The 20,976-nt window shown below is 39.1% G+C and overlaps 2 protein-coding genes across 7 annotated transcripts in view; one reads left to right on the forward strand and one right to left on the reverse strand.

The window, feature by feature from the left end:
• LOC117379357 (serine/threonine-protein phosphatase 6 regulatory subunit 2-like) overlaps positions 1-8,819 on the forward strand; it is a 35,373-nt gene extending 26,554 nt beyond the window's left edge. The window contains 2 exon segments of the mRNA XM_055225754.1: positions 4,598-4,675; positions 6,748-8,819. Coding sequence (XP_055081729.1) covers positions 4,598-4,675; positions 6,748-6,799 — 130 coding nt within the window. The 3' untranslated portion in view covers positions 6,800-8,819.
• Positions 8,820-18,556: 9,737 nt separating this feature from the next.
• sbf1 (SET binding factor 1) overlaps positions 18,557-20,976 on the reverse strand; it is an 86,799-nt gene continuing 84,379 nt past the window's right edge. For all 6 annotated transcript variants that reach the window (XM_055225711.1, XM_055225715.1, XM_033976088.2 and 3 more), the window contains 3 exons: positions 20,236-20,323; positions 20,026-20,157; positions 18,557-19,557 (listed from right to left, as the gene is read on the reverse strand). In XM_055225711.1, the coding sequence (XP_055081686.1) occupies positions 19,459-19,557; positions 20,026-20,157; positions 20,236-20,323 (319 nt within the window). In that variant the 3' untranslated portion in view covers positions 18,557-19,458. The remainder of the gene's footprint in view (positions 19,558-20,025; positions 20,158-20,235; positions 20,324-20,976) is intronic.

Genomic DNA, 20,976 nt, shown 5'->3' on the forward strand with positions numbered 1-20,976 from the left:
CTATAGCCTTGATGAGCTGCATTTGACTGGAGCTGAACACAGTGGGTGATGGCACACGGACTTAGTTCTTCTATTTATATAAACTATGATTAGGTCACACTGAACTAGCTGCTAATTTGCATACATGTAAGTAGCTTTTTAGATTTTTACCATTGTCAGTACATTTGGCATAACACACAGGTAATGTGCAACATTTCGATTCAATTCATTTTATTTTTGTAACGCCCAAAATCACAACAACAGTTGTCTCGAAGGGCGTTCATGTTTTGGTTGATGGGGGAAACTCTACACAGAAAGGCCTGGGCGACCCGGGGATCGAACCAAACCTTCTTGCTGTGAAGCATGAGTGTTGCCACTCAGCCACCGTGCTGCCTACACACAAAAACAAACAGGAAAATCAGACAAAACAAGAAAAATCGTCCAGGCGAGGAGGAGGGAGGGGGGCGGAAGAGGGCCAGGCGAGGAGGAGGAGGAGGAGGAGGAGGAGAGCCGGGCGAGGAGGAGGAGAGCCGGGCGAGGAGGAGGAGAGCCGGGCGAGGAGGAGGAGAGCCGGGCGAGGAGGAGGAGAGCCGGGCGAGGAGGAGGAGAGCCGGGCGAGGAGGAGGAGAGCCGGGCGAGGAGGAGGAGAGCCGGGCGAGGAGGATGAGAGCCAGTCGAGGAGGAGAGGGAGGCGGATGGAGGAGGGCCAGGCGGGGAGGAGGAGAGGGTCCAGCTGTCATCGGGGCATCTGAAAGAGTTACAGTGCAGATATTTTAGTACAGGACTGATGTGGTCTCTTCTTTTAGTTCCTGTTAGGACTCTGGCCGCTGCATTTTGGACCAACTGGAGGCTCCTTATAGTACTTTTGGAGCAGGCGGCGAGCAGGGAATTACAGTAATCAAGTCTGAAAGTAACAAATGCATGGATGAGTTATTCCGCATCGTTTTTAGGTAAAATATTTCTAATTTTAGTTATATTTCGCAGGTGAAAGTATGCGGTTTTACAAGCTAGGTTTATATGGGCTGTGAATGAGAGATTTTGATCAAATAGGACTCCAACATTTTTACAGCAGGGCTAGAAGCTATATTTACATTGTCGAGTGAGATTATCTGGTCCGACAGAGAATCTCTTTGACCTTTGCGACCAACGACAATGACCTCTGTTTTTTCAGGATTTAAGAGCAGGTAATTCAAGGTCATCCAGGTTTTGATGTCCTTCACACAGGCACTGAGTTTATCTATTTGATCAGTCTGATTTGGTTTCATTGATAAGTACAGCTGAGTGTCATCACCATAGCAGTGAAAATTAATGCCATGTCTTCTGATAATGTTACCCAGTGGCAACATATACAGAGTAAATAGGATTGGACCAAGCACAGATCCATGTGGAACACCACAGGCTACTTTAGAACAGGGAGAGGTGCTCTGGTTTATACTAACAAACTGGTACCTATCTGATAGATAGGATTTAAACCATTTGAGGGCGGTCCCTCTGATTCCAATGTCACATTCTAACCTCTGCAGTAGAATGTTGTGATCAATGGTGTCAAAAGCTGCACTGAGGTCCAGTAGGACCAGGACTGAAGCCAGCCCGATATCAGCAGCTAGTAGTAAATCATTTGTTACTTTAAGCAGTGCAGTCTCGAAAAACTTCAATCTGGATTTAGAGCTCACCACAGCACAAATATATTATTGTCCTGCAGGTGGCGGCAGAGCTGTTTCACCACCACTTGTTCTAGAATTTTTGAGAGGAAGGGAAGATTAGAGATAGGTCTATAGTTGGCTAGTTCATCAGGATTTAGGTTAGGTTTTTTCAAAAGTGGTTTAATTGCAGCATACTTAAAGGACTGAGGAACGTAGCCATTTTCTAACGACATATTTATTATGTTATGGATGGAATCTATTATTAGGGGGAGGGCTTTTTTGAGGAGTCTGATTGGAATAGGGTCGAGCATACAGGTTGATGGTTTGGACGACATGATGGCTGAGGTAATCTCCACCTCATCAACAGGTGTAAATTTATCTAATATTAGAGGATCCATGTGGCATATTGGTATTACAGACTGGATTAGCTCAGAGCTGATTTTTGGAGTAGCTTTGTTGATTTTGTCTCTAATGGTTGTAATTTTGTAATCGAAGAATTGAAGAAAGTCATCACAACTAATGTTCGAGGGGATAAGAGACTCATTAGCAGTGTGGGAGTTTGTCAGCCTGGCTACAGTGCTGAACAGAAATCTGGGGTTATTTTTGTTTACTTCTATTAGATTTGAAATAGTATCTGGTTCGGGCTTTCCGCAGAGTGGCCTTATAAGTGAGCAGGCAGAGCTTCCATGCCTTCAGAGACTGCTCAGAGTGCGAGCAGCGCCAAAGCTTCTCTGTGCGTCTTACATGTTGTTTGAGTGTCCTGAGCTTTAACGTGTACCATGGAGCTGGAGGTCTTGGTTTAATGCTTTTCTGTTTTAGCGGAGCTACAACATCGAGAGTAGATTTTAAGGTGAGCATTGTTCTGTCAACCAATTGATCAGTGACAATTGGATTAAAATTATTTTCATTGTCACATGACATATCTTTTAGTAATGGCTCAATAATTTCTTTAAACTCTGTAACCGATTTATCTGATAATGTTCTTTTCATTATAGTTTTTTTCTGCGGGGCTGGATAGTCTTTTAGTATAAATTGAAAGGTAATTAAGAAATGGTCAGAGAGTATAGGGTTTTGAGGAAGGACAATTGGATCATTAATCTCAATACCATAGGTTAGAACGAGATCTAGAGTGTGATTGTGACAGTGAGTCGGCTTATTCACACTCTGGGTGAAACCGATCCCATCCAGGAGCGCGCCAAAAACATTACTGAGGCAATCACTGCCGTTATCTACATGTATGTTGAAATCTCCAACTATAACAATCCTTTCCCAATTCAAAACTAAACTTGAAATGAAATCAGAAAACTCTGTCAGGAAGTCGGCATATGGACCAGGAGGTCGATAAATTATTATAAATATAACAGCTTTTTGTTTTTTCCAATTGGGGCAGGTAATGGAGAGTGCGAGGCTTTCAAAGGAGAGGTATGTATAGTTGGGTTTGGGGCTGAGAATTAGACTGGAATGAGAGATGACGGCCACACCACCACCTCGACCTGTGCTCCAGGCACTCTGAAAGTTCATGTGACTTGATGGTGTAGATTCGTTTAGTCTAAGATAATCATTTTCCTGAAGCCATGTTTCAGTTAGGGCTAGCAGATCAATATTAAGGTCGCCAATTAGTTCATTTATTAAAAGAGATTTGGAGGAAAGAGACCTGATGTTTAGCAGTCCACATTTTACACACTTATCATTTTGTTTATTTGCAGCACATTTATTTATTTATTTTAAGTTATGAGATCTGACCCTTGTCAGAGTTTAGGGGTGTTTTATTTGTACTTTTTCTACGTGGGGCACACACAGTCTCTGTCTGTTTGGAGCTGTTCTTGCTGACTGAGCTATGCCTCACTGGTCTAAACTGCTCCCTAACGTCACTATAACTGTGCTTCCCTGAGCTATTCTGCGTGCTAGTCTTACCTTGTCAATCTAGACTAGCAATCATATTCTGAGCTAACAGGGCCGAGCCAGCCTGCGTGGGATGGATGCCGTCTCTACGTATAAGCCTAGGCTTCCCCTCAAATGCCCTCCAATTATCTATGAAAACGACACCATTCTGCAGGCACCAATTGGTCAACCACTGGTTGACTGCTGAAAAGCGGCTGTTCATTTCACAATTAGTGTAGGTTGGGAGGGGGCCAGAGAAGTACACGGACTCCGACATCGACTTCACAGACTGCCGCTATCTGTAACTTAACCACCACCACTGTCAGTGGTTAGCCACTTAACCACTGACTGACCGCGCCGAGTATCGTGTATAACGATCCGGCAGTACCTATTCTTACTTTTCTTTAAGAGCCTAAGATTCCCCTCGATGTCACCCAGTCTGGCTCCAGGATAACACTGCGTGGAAGCTGCAGGCAGTTCCACGTCCCTGACTATGGAGCTCCCTATGACTAAAGTGTCCCGGGTCCAGCTCAGGGGAGCAAACCTGTTCTGGACAGGGAGCTCTCTACTCTCAACCCTATGTCCCTGGTCTGCTACAGTCCTATTCTCAGCCCTGTGTCCCTGGCCTGTCCTAGTCCTACACTTTCTTCTAACTGTCACAAACCTGTCCTGGTCTGATCCCGGCTGCACGGGTTGCGCTGGGGGGCTAGTCTCGCTAGCTACGCTAAAGCTACTGCGGTCCACGGTCCCTACTGCTGCTACCTGACTGTAACTCGGGGTCAGAGCCTCCAATGAGCGGATCCGCGTTTCTAACTCTGAAACCCTGGCCTGCAGGACTGCCACTACACTACACTTAACGCAGCTGTCCCTATCATCGTCAAATAAGCCAGGGTCATCACTCCACATATGGCATTTAACAACAACAACAACAGCAACATTTAAATTACATTCATTATCACTGTGTAAATGGCAGCAGAAAAAGGTTTTGCTGAATAAATATGAATTAATCTCAAGTTTACAAGTGTATATATATATTCGCAGCTCACACATTAACAAGTGTATTTTATCTATTAATAACTCCAATATCTTTGCAGTGAGGAAATCTCTGAGTCTCTGGAGAAACTGTCTTTATCTGAGGAGACGCAGGTCAAATCTGATGCACAGACCAGGAAGTAAGTAACAAACCTTTAAAAATAAAAGCTGTCAAAAGTATGAAATTCTAATACATCATATGCAAGATAATTATGTAACTTGTACTTGCGTTTTTAATATCAAATCTCTTGATGGTGGCAAATGTTCAAACTGTATATCTTAATCTAGTGGCAATTTTTTTCTACTCACAAAACATCTGGAAGCCATTTTCAATCTATACGTACTGGAATGAGAAGTAGGAATTTATACTAATCGAATTCAGGGCTGGATAAATTCTAGCTTGCCTGTGCAGTTCCTCTAGATTGAAAATTGCTTCCATTATGACATGTCTAAATGTCTCCATTTCAAAATCTTTGTACAGATAAACTACCTCTGAAACTTTTTTAAGGCTCTTTTGAATGGACAAAAGTCCTCAAAATGGCAACTGTAAACAGGAAACTGAAACCAATGTATAAACGGTGAAAAATCAAAGCTGAGGTCTCCTAAATCTATTCAAGGCAAGGCAAGTTTATTTGTATAGCACAATTCGTACACAAAGTAATTCAAAGTGCTTTACAGAATAAGAAGGACATTCAAATCACAAAAATCAAAACATAAATAATCATCATAAAATTAACATTAAAACAGAAGTGTGTCTGGCTTTGACAGTTTACCTTTGATTTTTGATTTTTTTTTTTTAGATGGTAAAAAGCTGCAGATGTTATTGATTTGATGTGGCTGTTAAAGTTCAAGTCTGAGTCCATTATTACCACTAGATTTCTAGCCTGATTTGAAGGTTTTAGAGAGAGAGACTGGAGGTGACTGCTGACACTTTCTCTATGTTTCTGTGGGACAAAGATGATGACTTCAGTCTTGTCTGAGTTTAGCAGAAGAAAGTTGTTTTTCCTCCACACACTGATCTGTTGGATGCAGTGGCAAAGTGAATCCACTGGTCCATATTCACCTGCTGCAGTGTGTCATCTGCAGAGTTGTGGTAGGACACATTATTGCTGCGTATTAACTGGCCTAACGGCAGCATGTAGAGATTGAACAACAGAGGTCCCAGGATTGACCCCTGGGGCACCCCACAGGTCAGGGACATTTTATCTGAGACCCATTTCCAATTTCAACAAAGTACTCCCTGTTTTCTAGATAGGACTTGAACCACTTTAGTGCCGTACCAGAGATGCCCACCCAGTCCTCTAGTCTCTGTAAGAGGATCCCATGATCCACAGTGTCAAAGGCAGCACTCAGATCTAACAGGATCATTTGTCACCTTGATAAGAGCAGTCTCAGTGCTGTGGTGGGTCTAAAACCTGACTGGAAAACATCAAAGGAGTTGTTCATATGGAGAAAGTTAATAAGCTGTTGGTAAACAACTTTTTCAAGGACCTTGCTTTCACAATTACCAACCAATCTAAAATCTGCCTGATGAGCACAGACTTTAGAAATTTAGTGGGTAACACATCAAGGCAGCATGTAGATGAACTCAGACTGGTGACAATCTCTTGGACAGTTTTTTCAGTTACAGGTGCAAAGTGCAAGTTCAAAAAGCCTGGATAATGCATTAGAGGGGGTGTTATTCAAAATTGACTTTCTGGAGCTTTCTACTGTGTTACAACGTTGTTGTCTCCTTAAAAACATGCCTGAAGAGGTTTTAGATTTCATCCACGCATGTTTGAGTAATCTTGCAATCTCTCCCGGGCCCTATTCAAACCCTCCTTACGGTTAGCAGTACAAGTCTATGTTACCCATGCTCCCACACAATTTCTCTGTAAATATACAAAAACATGATACAAAACTATACACAGCAACTTGACCAACCGGATGTGCAGTAGTTTCATTAGTGAGATGCGCACTGATTGTGTTGTGATAGTGCTCTGGAGGGGGAGTGACGGGGAGCAAAGGGAGGAGAGACTCGGAGCTTCAAAAACAAAAGTGAAACTTGTAAAACATGTTAATACGCTGTTTATAGCATTTTCAAAACAAAAGATAACATGGTGATCTTAATGTGTTACCACTGTGTGCAGTTAATACCACATAGAAGTAAAATACCCCCTCTTTAAAGTAAGTGCACATGTCTTATTTTGCTTCTGTGTTTTTGTCCTTTCAGAGAGGAGCCTGCAGCTGTCCCAGTGGAGGTCTCTGTTAACGGTCCGGTTTGATCCAAAATATAATCGTCCAAAAAAACTAAAACTACGGCTGCTCCTCGACCTCCAAAATCCAACAGAGCGACTCGACAAACAAAAAAATAATAAATATTGAAAATCACCTCAAATTTCTACAAAAAAATTCAACTTCTTCCTCATCATCATCAACAAAACCGGGCACTGCCGAATTCTGTCCCCAGTGTCACAGACCGTGGGGACTTTTATTCTGAAAATCACAAAAAAAAAAAATCACACAATGATGGACATCTTCTCAAACCGACAAGACAAAATGGAGGTCCTGTTTTTTTCCACAGCCTTCTTCTTTTCTTGAGACGTTGCACATTTTAAAAACGTTTGGTGCGTTTTTCGATGTAGCAAAACGATGCGACAGAATCCAAGATGGTGGTAACATTTACTATTTTTTTTATCGTCCAAAAAAATTTAAAAAATATGTAATAACAGTTTTACAAATCGATGGAATAGCACAGGTTAGCTTTGAAAAACCTCTGTAGTTAAAACAATGTATGCACTCTTTGAATTTCTAGCACAATTCATATCTGCTGGGCTGTCTACCGTTTTAATACCATTATTCATGTTTTATTTTGAAAAGTCCTGATTAATTCATTCATGCTGTTTTATTTTAAAATTTCCGTCAAGTGCTTTCTGGGGAGGAAGATGGGGTGTTTTATTTTTATCATGAGGAAAAAGCAAGACTAGTATTAACTGCTCAATGTGCAATAATGATGATCAGCCATTTTATTTAAAAAATGAAATTTTGTTTTTCTCTCAAACTAATCAAGACTTGTTTAAAGGTGCACTATGTAAATTTAAGGGGAGAGGGTTGTCTCCATGGACATTGCTTTGCTTGTAATATTCCACAGTATGGCCATATTCTGTATACATACATACATACATACATACATACATAGATAAGCTGGTAGTTCCCGTGTTTCAAATGGGAAGTGAGGATGGGCACGTTTTTTCCCTTTCTATTGACAAACAGCTGCTACCAAGCTCATCATTTTAGTTTTAACATTTTTATTTTGTCCCTAAATCAGGATATGAACATTAATAACGGACAAATCAGGTGCCTTCTTTCTCAGATCGCTCCCACTAGCTTTAGCAACAGGTTTAATTGACAGCAAAACGGGCAGAAAGGGCTGTTACCTTCAGCAGCCTCACTCCAGATGGGCTCTTTGTTGCTATGATACTTGCAGTCAGAATTCCAAATATGCAACTTTGCTCCAAATTTGCCCCTAGAACTGCTAGCCTGCATGAGCTTCATTATACTGGAGCCGTTACTATGGGTGATGTCACTCACTTAGTCCACTTTATAAAGTCTATGAGTAGGACATTAAATGTGTCCATCTTGCCTTTACTCAGTTTTAGGTGTTTTGTTTCTTTTTTTAAAAATGCCTTAAATGGAACATTCTTACTGTGAGTGGACTCTCCTCTCCACAGATCTGGCTTGTAACTTGGCCAGAAATGTATATGGTTAATGCCATACCGTGGACCATTCTAGGCACAACAATATGCATAGAGACAAGCTGGTGGGGTCCTCCCAAAAAAGTTACACAATGCATCTTTAAATTTGATTTTTAAATACCAACTTTTTATTTACTGCATGTATAGACCTAGAGCTAGTGAGAGCTGAGACCTCTTGATTGTATCTTTTATGGCTATTTCCCAATTTTATTTTTTAAATCCAAACCAAACTTATCTATGTAACAATATATACATTATTCTAGTTTTTTTGGTCTTCTCTTGTCTCTTCTCTCCATCAAGCACTTAACTCAGCGCAGGGCAACAGTGGTATACAGTCAGACCTTTAATTTTTTTCTCTTTTTTTTGCAAACTTTTATTTTGAAAAGGTGCACGGCAGGAAATTGAATGGTTTTACAGGAAGTGGTTGCCTGAGTGGCAGAGTTCTTGTACTTAACGAATCAAAATGGCAGCGATCAGGTTGTGATCATTCTTTAAAAAAAATTGCAAAATAAAAAGTGTCTGGTTGACCACATTAATACCAAATAATGAACTTTGACGTCTCAGTGTCTTTTGTGTGGAAATATCTGAGGATGTTTTATGATTTATTTAAAGGTACTGTTCCTGATTTTTCACTGCATGTGTTCATTTTAAATGGTTTGCAGTGGTCCAAAGTTATTCCTCACTTTATGCATTCTGAGCATTCTAATTATTTTTCACTGTAAGTTTATAAGCACTTTTCACAGCTCTCAGAGACCAGAGCAGAGCTTTGTCATCACTGTAAAGCTAACAACAACTAGCATGCTAACGTGACAACACTTTCTATTTAGACGCAGACAGTACACAGTGAACTTAAATTGTATAAGCAGCTCTTAAGGGCAAAATGTCTGTACTGGAAGACACATTACACAAGGTATTTACTTCTGGATCATGATTTCACAATCCAATTATGGTAAATCACAATATTGATCTAAAATAGAAATTACAGTTGACTCCCTGTTCAAAACTGCAGAGCTGCATTTTACAACCAGCAGATTTTCATTAGTGTTTAGTGTTGAAAATGGCTACAACAAGAACATTTAGTGCCTTGTCTTGAACATACAGGGCAGTGGGAGGAAATAGGGGGTATGTAAAAACTACATTTTTTTTTTGAGCACATAAACCTTATGCAGGACAATAGATGATTTCACAAACATGCAGGAATCAGGACTGAAATTCTTGAACATTCTTAAAACATTCATTTCCGTTTATGCTGTAAGCTTGACATTGGGAACAGAACTTCTATGAACAACTATGTAGAAGGGTTGTCAAAAACGTTGAAAATCAGATGCTAATCAATACTAAAACTAGTATCGAAGCTAGATACTCATTTGAGCAGGTATCGATACTAAAAATGTCCCATTGACAGGACTGACATTAAACTTTAAACAATTTGTACAGAAAGCAATTCAAAGTGCAGAATAAGACATTAAAATCACATTACAACAAATCAAAACATAATCATCATAAAATTAAAACAGAAGACTAGAATAAAAAACCTTTCAGTCACATGCACAGCTAAACAGAACCGTTTTGAGCCTGGATTTAAACATTGTCAAAGTAGAGGTCTGTCTCACATCTTCAGGTCCTGACTCGAGGTACCAGCAATTGGTGACATATGGGACTAACATCTCAAAGATGTGCTTTGGTGCTAGGCCATGAAGAAGTTTGTACACCCAGCAGACCTATCTATCTAAAGTCTATTCTCAGAGCCACATGAAGCCAGTGCAGAGACCTGAGCACAGGACATATGTGCTCATACTTCCTGGTTTTAGTCAGGACCTGAGCAGCAGTGTTCTGGATGTACTGCAGCTGTTTAATGCTCGTATGGAGAGCCCAGTGAGCAGGCCGTTTAGTCTAACCTACTGGAGACAAATGCATGGATAAGTCTCTCCAACTTTTATTTTGACAGAATACCTTTTGATTTTTGGTAAAAAGCTGTAGATGTTATTGATTTGGTGTCGCTGAATCCATTATTAACCCTAGATTTCTAGTCTGATTTGAATGTTTTAGAGACAGACACTGGCCCACAAAAATAAAGAAAGCGTCAGCAGTCACCTTCAAAGACTATGACTTCAGTGTGTGGATGCAAAACAACTTTCTCTGATTCAATTCATTTTATTTTTGTAACGCCCAAAATCACAACAACAGTTGTCTCGAAGGGCGTTCATGTTTTGGTTGATGGGGAAACCGGAGTACCCGGAGGAAACCCATCCAGACACGGGGAGAAACATGCAAAACTCCACACAGAAAGGCCTGGGCGACCCGGGGATTGAACCAAACCTTCTTGCTGTGAGGCATGAGTGTTGCCACTCAGCCACCGTGCTGCCTACACACAAAAACAAACAGGAAAATCAAACAACAGGAAAAATCAGACAAAACAAGAAAAATCGGCCAGGCGAGGAGGAGGAGAGGGTCCAGCTGTCATCGGGGCATCTGAAAGAGTTACACTCCACAGGGGGACAGGGGACAACATGTGAATAGCATTGCTGATGAGAAAATAGGACAAAGCAGAGGATAGTGCTCAGGTTGCCATACTTCCCCCAGCTAGTTATCTCCTACTGCAGCCTATCTTATCCCGGGTTTAAATGTCACTCCCAGCCAATCTGGTCATAGTTAGTTCGGAGTGACATTAAACTAAGTAACCTGGTCATAAGCTATACCGAAGAGGAAGGTTTTAAGCCTGGTCTTAAATACAGAGACTGTGGGGGCCTGTTTAACATCAGCAGGGAGTTGATTCCATAGCACAGGAGCTTGGTAACTGAATGCTCTCCCTCCCACTGTACTTTTGGACACTCTAGGAACCACTAATAGTCCTGCATTCTGAGAGCGGAGTGCTCTGTTTGGCTGGTACAGGACAATAGCATCTTGCAGATAGGATGGGGCCATACCGTTTAGGGTTTTGTATGTCAGGAGGAGGACTTTGAATTTGATTCTAAGCTCGACAGGAAGCCAGTGCAGATATTTTAGTACAGGACTGATGTGGTCTCTTCTTTTAATTCCTGTTAGGACTCTGGCCGCTTCATTTTGGACCAACTGGAGGCTCCTTATAGTACTTTTGGGGCAGGCAGTGAGCAGAGAATTACAGTAATCAAGTCTGGAAGTAACAAATGCATGGATGAGTTTTTCAGCATCGTTTTTAGGTAAAATATTTCTAATTTTAGTTATATTTTGCAGGTGAAAGTATGCGGTTTTACAAGCTAGGTTTATATGGGCTGTGAATGAGAGATTTTGATCAAATAGGACTCCAAGATTTGGACTAAGTAAGTGATCTGTTGGATGCAGTGAGTGAATCCACTGGTCCATATTCACCTGCTGCCACTGAGACATAGATCTGCGTGTCATCTGCAGAGTTGTGGTTGGACATATTATTGCTGTGTATTAACTGGCCTAACGACAGCATTCAGAGATTGAACAAAGTGATCCCAGGATTGACCCTTGTTGATCCCACAGCTCAGGGACATTTTATCTGAGACACATTTTCCAATTTCAACAAAGTACTCCCTGTTTTCTAGATATGACTTGAACCACTTTAGTGCCGTACCAGAGATGCCCACCCAGTCCTCTAGTCTCTGTAAGAGGATCCCATGATCCACAGTGTCAAAGGCAGCACTCAGATCTAACAGGATCAAGACTGAGACTTTGCCTGCATCAGTGTTCAGGTGGATGCAATTTGTCACCTTGATAAGAGCAGTCTCAGTGCTGTGGTGGGTCTAAAACCTGACTGGGAGACATCAAAGGAGTTGTTCATTTGGAGAAAGTTAATAGGATGTTGGTATCTGTGTAATCCCTTAGTTGTCCAGGTCTGAGGTCTCTAGGAGTGAAGATGTTTCGCTGCTCAACTAAACTGCTTCTTCAGTTCTGGTCAGATTACTGGTGGAGACTTATTTCTATCTGAAGGAAGGAGGTAACTACACTGAAACTGAAATGTTTACAGTTTCTGTATGTCGGCTCCATTGAGCTACAGTAAGTGTGCACTGTGTCTGATTCATATTTAGGATAATCATTCAGCTCCTAATGGGTGCTTTCACACCTATTCACATCCTGGCTAGCTCCATTTTCTTTGTTTCCTTTCTGCTTTAGGTCTGAGAATGGAGTTATAGATGGAGGATAGATGATGTCTGAGGCCCCTATTCCATGACAGTGTTGGTACATTCTCTTACAGAGTGGCTGTTAAGTTTCTCCAGTGTAACACTCACTATGGTCTTCACTACACTGAATGGAGAAGAACACATTGGATTTCATGGAGTATTTTGTGGATGGAGTCTCAGTCTACCCAAATGTGTTGCAGTCTAATTATGTTATTTAGACGATGACAATTTCTAAGGGACAACAGCATAAATGAGAAGTGAGTGAGCTGAAGATTTGGTATTTTTTGGTATTTATCTGTCAGATCAATCTCATGATTCACAAGTTTAATCTGTCTTTATATATTGTTTTTGCATGAACTCCCCCTGCAGGTATAGTCACATGAATGTAGTTGGATCAAATACACAGATGGGCAGTACATGCACACAGGATCCTGCATTCACACAGAGAAAACCTGTTTATATTCTCTCTCCTCCTGACCTACTACTGGATGATACTTTTTTGTATTGATAACTGAAAAATGAGGATCTAGTTTCAAGACTAGTTTTAGCATTGATTAGTATCTGATTTTCAATATTTTTCACAACCCAAGTCTGAACAATGAGATCCAAACATGATGTATTTTGACACTGTCCTCATAAACCATGTGTCCCATTGACAGGACAGAAATGAACCTTTCCTGAATAGCTTTAGAATGATCTTGAGCTGTATCAGGACAAGTATAAGACGACATACACTAGTATACGCCCAGAGACCACTATGGAACCTACCTGGATGACTGAGGGATTATACAGATATGAGGCCACATGGGAATATAAAAGAAAATACTACCATTTAATTTTGAAAATCACATACTACTGTCTAAAGAAAGAGTGCTTTTTAAAATTATCATCATGTCAGAATTGGTATTGAGTATCGAGTCTATTTGTTAGTATTGAAAGATTTTGATTAGTATGGAAACACTACTATGTAATGATATATGTAGTGATATAAAGCTAAAACAAAAGCCATAACAGGTAATGTTTTAACCCATCCTTTTTATTGGAGGCTAAAAACTATCAGGACATGATTGACAGATGATTGACAGGAACCCGGCTCAGAAAATGTCATTTCTAGAAAACAAATAAATAAACAGACTGATGTGGTTAATGTAATGGAAGCGAAAGATGAGTAACAAAAATGACCAAAACATTGAAAACTGAGGCTCACTGAGGCTCACTGCAGCCCGAGAGAAAGTGAGATTTACAGGACGGGGCTTTTGTGGAGACACGAGATTTTTTTTTTTTTTTTTTTATTTGAACAAAATATTTGACCAGTTTTTGAATTTTTTTTAATTATGAGATTAAAATTTTCACCTATTCATGGAAACATTTTGCTATATGATTTTCTGTATTGGGCTTAAAATTGTATTCATGTAATTTGTTTGAAAAAAACATTGTTCAAATTCTCCAACTTTTTCAAAATTTTACCCATCATAATTTTCACCTAAATGAAAAATGTTGCCATGTGATTTTATTTGTTTCAAAAACAGTGTCTAAAACTAACTAAGCCCTTTTAAAAATGTTCTAAAAAGTGATCCTGAATTGGATTTAAAGTTGTCTTAATGTAATTTGTAAAGTGGTTGGAAAATTGTAGAGAATTTTAACAATTTTCAGTTCTACCCATCCCAATTTTCAAAAATGTTAAAATTAAGTAAGATTTAAATTTTCACCAAAAGGCAAAATGTTGCAATATTATTTTCTTTTTCTTTCAAAAAATTTTACCCATCATAATTTTCAAAAATGATTTACATATTCACCAAAATGAAAAATGTCTTAAAATTTAACCAAGCACTTTTAATTTGTTCTAATATGTATTCTTAATGTTCTCCAATATGTTCCAACATTTTACTCATAACTGTTTAGATAAAAATGTTCATTTAATCAAGCCTGAATTGGGTTTAAAATGTTATTCAAGTCATTTTTCCATTGTTTAGAGAATTTTAAAAATGTGTCAGTGTTCCAGAATTAAAATTTTCAATAATCATTCAACCAAAATGTTTATATATTTTTAATCTACTCTATTTAATAATTTTAATCACTTGAGAATTTTTGGTATTTTACATTACAACGGTGCATCAAATTATTTAATCTTAAAAATTCCACCACGTAGCTTACAACCATACACAACACACCTGAAATATTGTGTTGAAATTATGGTGTAAATTTAAAAAAAAATTGTAAACACATTTTTGAATTGTGAATAAAAATTTGGGGACTGCAGTGAATGTCCAAAAAAACAAACAAAACAAAAACCTGTTAAAAATGAATTTAAAATCAACCCACGTTTCTGAAATGTTTGCTACAAAATGTGAGGACCAACGCGTTTACAAAAATGTACAGGTTTAAAACAGTATTAGTCACATAATACAGAAATAAAAACAGAAATGGCACATTTGATGACTACATTTTCAAAAATAAATGTGGTGCTTAAGCCAAACGTTTTGGAAACAGTTAAATAAATTACTACTAGAATACAAATCTGCAGGGGTATGTACAAAAAGGTTAATAACAACATCTAAATTACAAAATAGAAAAAACTTAAAAGTATCTTACAACTTTCGCAGGAGCAGTGGACACCAGTGGTTGGGTCAGAAATAAAATATATCAGAGCTGGATTTAAAATGTTTGCAGTCAAAGATCACAATTTATTTAAAGGTGCACTGCGTAACTTTTCTGTGTAACAGTCAGCCACCTGCTTGTCTCCATGGAGATGCTATTACTATTACCTGGAAAGTTCCATAGTGACTTTAAATGTGCGTATCAAGGCGATAAGTTGGACATCCAGACCAAGTTACGGGTCAGATCTGTGGAGAGGCAGGTCTGCTCAGTGTGAATGCATGGTTTTCAATGCATTTTTTGAGTAGTAACACCAGGAATTTAATAAATGCAGGACAGATTAACATTTAATGCCTTACTGTGGAATATCCCAGGCAAAGTAATGGCATCTGGAGACAAGCACTATGGAGGTTACATAGTGCATCTGAATCTTTATTTTAAACATATATTGAAAATCTAAGGATAATATTTGTAAGTAAAAAGGAGTTCATTCATAATTCATTATTTCTAATTATATAATTATGTTTTATCAAATTTCAGCCATATTTTTGGTCAATTTTTAGACCTAGAAATTGCAAAATTAAAGGGTTTTCCGAACTATGTTCTAATACTTTTTCCTCATCAAAAACATACCTGGAGTTTTGTTTCATTCACACGTTTCACACACAAATCCTATATTATTTAGGCTGAGTTCTTCTCTCAAACTGAAAATGCTCTGTTCCACCTTGTGATGTCATGTGGTAATACAGGAAGTGCTCCACTGTGGTTTTAAACTCCATACATCTTCACTAGAATCATTTGGATGATTTTAGCCCTGGAATTGCCCATCTCTGCTGAACAAAAGGTAAAAGGAACTGTTAACTTCAAAACTAGCACTATATGACATCACAAGGTGCAACAGAGCATTTTGAGCTTTGGGGATTTAGACACACTAATAACAAAGAGTTAGTCAAACATGTGTGAATGAAACAAAACACAACTCCAGGTGTAGCAAGCAACAAAGTTAAATCTGTCAACTGGACAAATCGGTGTAGGAGTGAAGACGTTTCGCTGCTCATCCAAGTCTCTTCTTCAGTTCTGGTCAGATTGCTGGTGGCCACTGCCTTTTAAATCTAACTGAGGGGAGGGGCTAACCACACTGAAACTGTAAACAGCTATTGTCTCCAGTTTCAGCTGAGACTACCCTATTCAGCCTTTAATGACCCTGCTATTGTTCTCATTGTTCTGGGTCTGAGGATGGAGTTATAGATGGGGGAGAGGTTATGACTCAGGCCCCCATTTCTGTTTAAGGAAGGAGTCTCTTTCCTAACAAAAATAGCTTCTTTAACTCCTCTCTCAAACCATTTCTTTTCTCTGGCTAAGATCTGAACTTCACTATCTTCAAAGGAGTGGTTAGTGGCTTTAAGATGGAGATGTACGGTGGACTGTGGTCCTGAGGAACTCTCCCGCTGGTGTTGGTACATCCTCTGGAGTAGCTGTTCAGTTTCTCCAATGTAACGCTCACTGCACTCTTCACTACACTGAATGGAGTAGACTACATTACTTTGTTTATGGCTCGGAGTTTTGTCCTTAGGGTGAACCAATTTTTGGCTTAAAGTGTTTGTGGGGTCGAAACGTCTTCACTCCTACAAGATTTGTCCAGTTGACTGTTTTAACTTCATTGTTTGCAATGGATCAGACCTGGACGACAGAGGGTCTACACATACAACTCCAGGTGTGTTTTTGAGGAGGTAACAGCATTACAACGTGGCTTAAAGCTCACAAGAGTCAATTTTGTATTTAAAATAAAAATCTGACTGCAAATTTAAATATCCCACCTGCTAATATACTCAAATATGCGTTCTGTGGGTTCAATTGAATACAAAAAAGAATAATAGTTGAAGTTTTGAGAAGGCCTGGCCTGTGTGACATTCAAAAACAGTTCAGTTGTAAATCTTCGTAACATATTTCCCTGCTTAAAAAAACAGCTCAAGTTCAGTTTTTAGTCACAAAAATACATTAAAACACTGAAAACTCTCCCAAAATGCATCTGTTCACATTCCTCTTCTCTCTCAAAGTGAAAGTGGGGTTTAAGAAGTACTTTTCTATGTTGTAGTAGTAGTAGAAGTAGTAAAATAAATTATTGGGTATTTAGAGACAGGAGCAGAGGATTAGGTCCTAGTTGAGACCAAATTTAGACCTGGTTTAGTTCCTGGTGTCCTTTATGAACACATACTTGGGCTGAAAGAAATCTGGACCTGGCTTAGTCCTGTCTTAGTCCTGTCTAAAACAGGACTAAGACAGGACTTAGTCCTGTCTTAGTCCTGGCTTACACTTTGGTTTTGGCAGAATTAAGGGCTATACTATTTCTATACAACATGTGTAGTCAATGAAAACAGTAGTTTGTACTTGGCTTAGATCTTTTTAGTCCTGGTTTAGAGCAGATTTAGTCATATTGAGTTAGCATTCATAATAAAGGAGGCTATATATTAACTTGGTTAGTTTCTAGTGTATTCTATGAACACATAATTGCATTGAAAAAAGTTTAGTCCTGGTCTAGTCCTGGTCTAGTCCTGGTCTAGTTCTGGTCTAGTCCTGGTCTAGTCCTGGTCTAGTCCTGGTCTAGTCCTGGTCTAGTCCTGGTCTAGTCCTGGTTCTGTCTTATTTTGTCCTCAAATCATGACAAATATTGGTTCCATACTTTTAACACTCCAGATTTTAAATTTTGAATTGTGAATGTGCAAAATAAATATTTTCCAACACTACCACATGTAAATGTACTTCTAAAAACCCTTAAAAGTAAAGATTCTGATCTGACTGTTGCTTTTCCCTTGAGTTCTTAGTGGTCATGAAACGTCCTCTATGTAAACTCCCATTTGATCAGTTCACAGTGTAGATCCTTCATACACGCCGAGCCTCTCGCTCCCATTGAGGTCAATGAGGACGATGCTACGACAAATGCTACCACTGGTTTAGAATGGCACCTATTTAAAATATGTGGGGGCTCAACAGTGGTTAAAAGACTTTCATTTTCCTCATAGACTTTGAAAAAATAATAAAGGCGCACTCTGTGGTAGAGGGTCGGCCATCTGTACGTCTTCATGGAGATGTTATGACAAGCAGGCAACATCCTCAAACTATGTTGAGTTCAGATCTTTGGAGAGGGGCCCAAAGTAAGAATGCATGTTTTTCAAGGTATCCCTGAACAATACAAAACAGAACATTTCAGGCAAAGCATTAACATCTCCATGGAGACAAGCGGGTGCAGACCCTCCACTACAAAAGTTACACAGTTCACCTTTAAGAATAAGGGTAAAAGTTGAAAAATGTAGTTAAATCTTTTAAACAAGGGTTAAAGTGTAATTTCATTTTTACTTAAACCTCAACCATAACATTTACAGGGACATTTTAGAGTAGTTTTGATCGATTACCAATAATATTGTAATGGATAATTATTTTCATATATATATATATATATATATATATATATATATATATATAAATATATAAAAACAAATAATTTATACCATAATGAAACTGATCACTTTAAAAAAAATATACAATGTAAATGCTATAAATTGCAGAGTTTTGGAAAGTCTATGGGAAAAATGAATGGGGGAATTTGTCACTGGGTCCAGATTTGAGCACAGGGGGAGCTGTTGAACTCCATATGAAGCTACAGGTTTGGAGGAGAACTAAGGAGCGGTCACATAAAATATTTGAGATTTATTAATTTTTGGTCCATAAAAATCTTGTCTTGCAATGTGAGGGCTTAGACCAGGGTTAGTCCTGTTTTAGACCTGATCTGGATCTGGTTTAGATATGGCTCAGTCATCTTCAGTGCATGCGTGCCATCTTCTCTGAGACACACATGCACTGAAAGTAATCTTCAGTAATATCATTTAGACCTGGCTTAGACACAATATAGATCGGTCATAATCGTGGTTTGAACATGGCTTAGTCTGAGGTTAGGTCTGGTATCTTCTTTGAAATAAGCATGCACTGAAAGTAATCTAGTTCTTGTTTAAACCTTTAGACCTGGTCTAGTCCTGTTTCACACTTTGACCTTTGCTCCTTGCTCCTCTCTCCTCCAAACTAAATAATTTCCTCCTTTTTTAAACCAATCACAGCATTCAATCTTGAGCCTGATTTCGTTCCTCTGTATTTTAAAAACACTCATGGGATTTTTAGGCAGCTCAGAGGCATCATGTTTGGTCCGTCAACATCTCTCCCCTTTCTCCTCTTCTTCCTCCTCTCCAGCAATTCAGCGTCTATCCGTCATTCCTCCCTTGCTTTAGCTGTTAGATAGTGTTAGTTAGAGGATCTGGACAAAATCGCTGCCTGGTCCATAATTAAACTGTACTTTGTGTAGACGTTTCCTCCTCTTTTTTATAAAACACTGGACAGTTGCGGTGCCGCTCGTGGTTTGAAGTTTTTCAGAGTTTGGTGGTCTCATTTCTAGGGTCTGTTTGTGAAGTCCTTTTATATTCAAGCGTCCGAGAGACAGTTCTGAATGTTTTCGATCCACTGTGCTGTGAGGTAAGAGTCCTGTGCACAGAAGTTATACACGCGCCGTGTCGTCTTCAACTGGAAACACAAAGTAAAGAAGAGATAAGTGCAAACAAAGGAGTGATCTTGTAACAAAAGGAAGGTGACATAAGCCCTTTAAGCATTTGTAAACAAATTCATTCTAAATTAAAAGATCACAAAATATGAAAAACTAATTTGGGTTTCCTTATCAATCCAAAACCTGCACTACAGATCAAATCCTCAAGCTAATGTATTCCTGACCAAGACTAGACTAAGATCTAGACATGCATCCCACTGCTCCTGACAGGACAGAGACACTGAAGGATGGGTCAAATGCAGGATTAACACGTTTAAAAAATGTGTATATGTAAATGTCTGTATATCACTATTTCAGTCTCACTTCTGTCAGTCTGCCCCAGAGCAGCTGTGAGTACAATAGAATGTGGAGTGCATGACTACAGTGCAGTGCTTTGAGGAGCTTAGAGCCTTAAAGTATATACATCACATTATCCCTCAGACACTCACGTCAAAGAAGGCCTTCTCCTCCACGTTTTTGGGCGCTCCCATTGTTGGTGTCGCCAAGACAACTGTCTCCACCTCCGCGAGCTCGATCACACCTTTACACTCCTTATCCTGCCGCGTCTCGTAGTATCGCAGCTGTAACACACACAGTTTAAGTACTATGTAAACTCTAATACATCACAGGAGTTAGACACTGTTGGATAAGTGTCTGACCTGGTGTTTTGTTTTGTCCAGCACAAACCATCGCGGTTTCCACGGCTTCAGCAGAGCTCCTTTCTTAAACAGGATTCCTTCAAAGCTCCTGCCAAAAAAATTGGATTTTAATATTTAATATTTAAAAAATGTGTATACCCACACACAAACTAAACATGTTCAAATCAAATCTTGCTCTTACTGAAAACAATTTGAAATGTCTTCATTGAGAAACGGTTGGCCTTGGTAAAACCCAACTGTACTTGGTTCTAGCCCCATTTTGAGTGTTAATATCTTTAAGAACTTTTACAGAGCCAGTGCCAATGTGGAGATGATCTGACAGACTGGTAGCAAGCCCATCAAAAATATACCTGATTTTATCTGAATTTATTCAATATTTGACATTTTTCTAACATGTGTGCACTGTGTTTATGGTAAAAGGTGACATTTTAGTATAGCGCGTTCCCACCTTCAAGGCTCAAAGCGTTTTACATATATATATATATATATATATATATATATATATATATACACATATTTTTTATTTTATTTTTTATTTATTTATTTTAAGGACAGTGTGCAGATACATTAAAAAGATGGCTGCACCAGATATAAAATGTATCAGTGGCAGGAATTACAATTGGAATTTTGGGAATTTACACATGATTTTAGATTTTTTTAATGGGAAGATTACTTGTGGGTACAGTGGGTATTTTGAGATTCTGTACTGGAGAATAGAGTTGGTTTCTCTACTCATAAATG

This window comes from Periophthalmus magnuspinnatus, chromosome 12 (genome assembly GCF_009829125.3).
Source record: "Periophthalmus magnuspinnatus isolate fPerMag1 chromosome 12, fPerMag1.2.pri, whole genome shotgun sequence".
Taxonomy (NCBI): domain Eukaryota; kingdom Metazoa; phylum Chordata; class Actinopteri; order Gobiiformes; family Gobiidae; genus Periophthalmus; species Periophthalmus magnuspinnatus.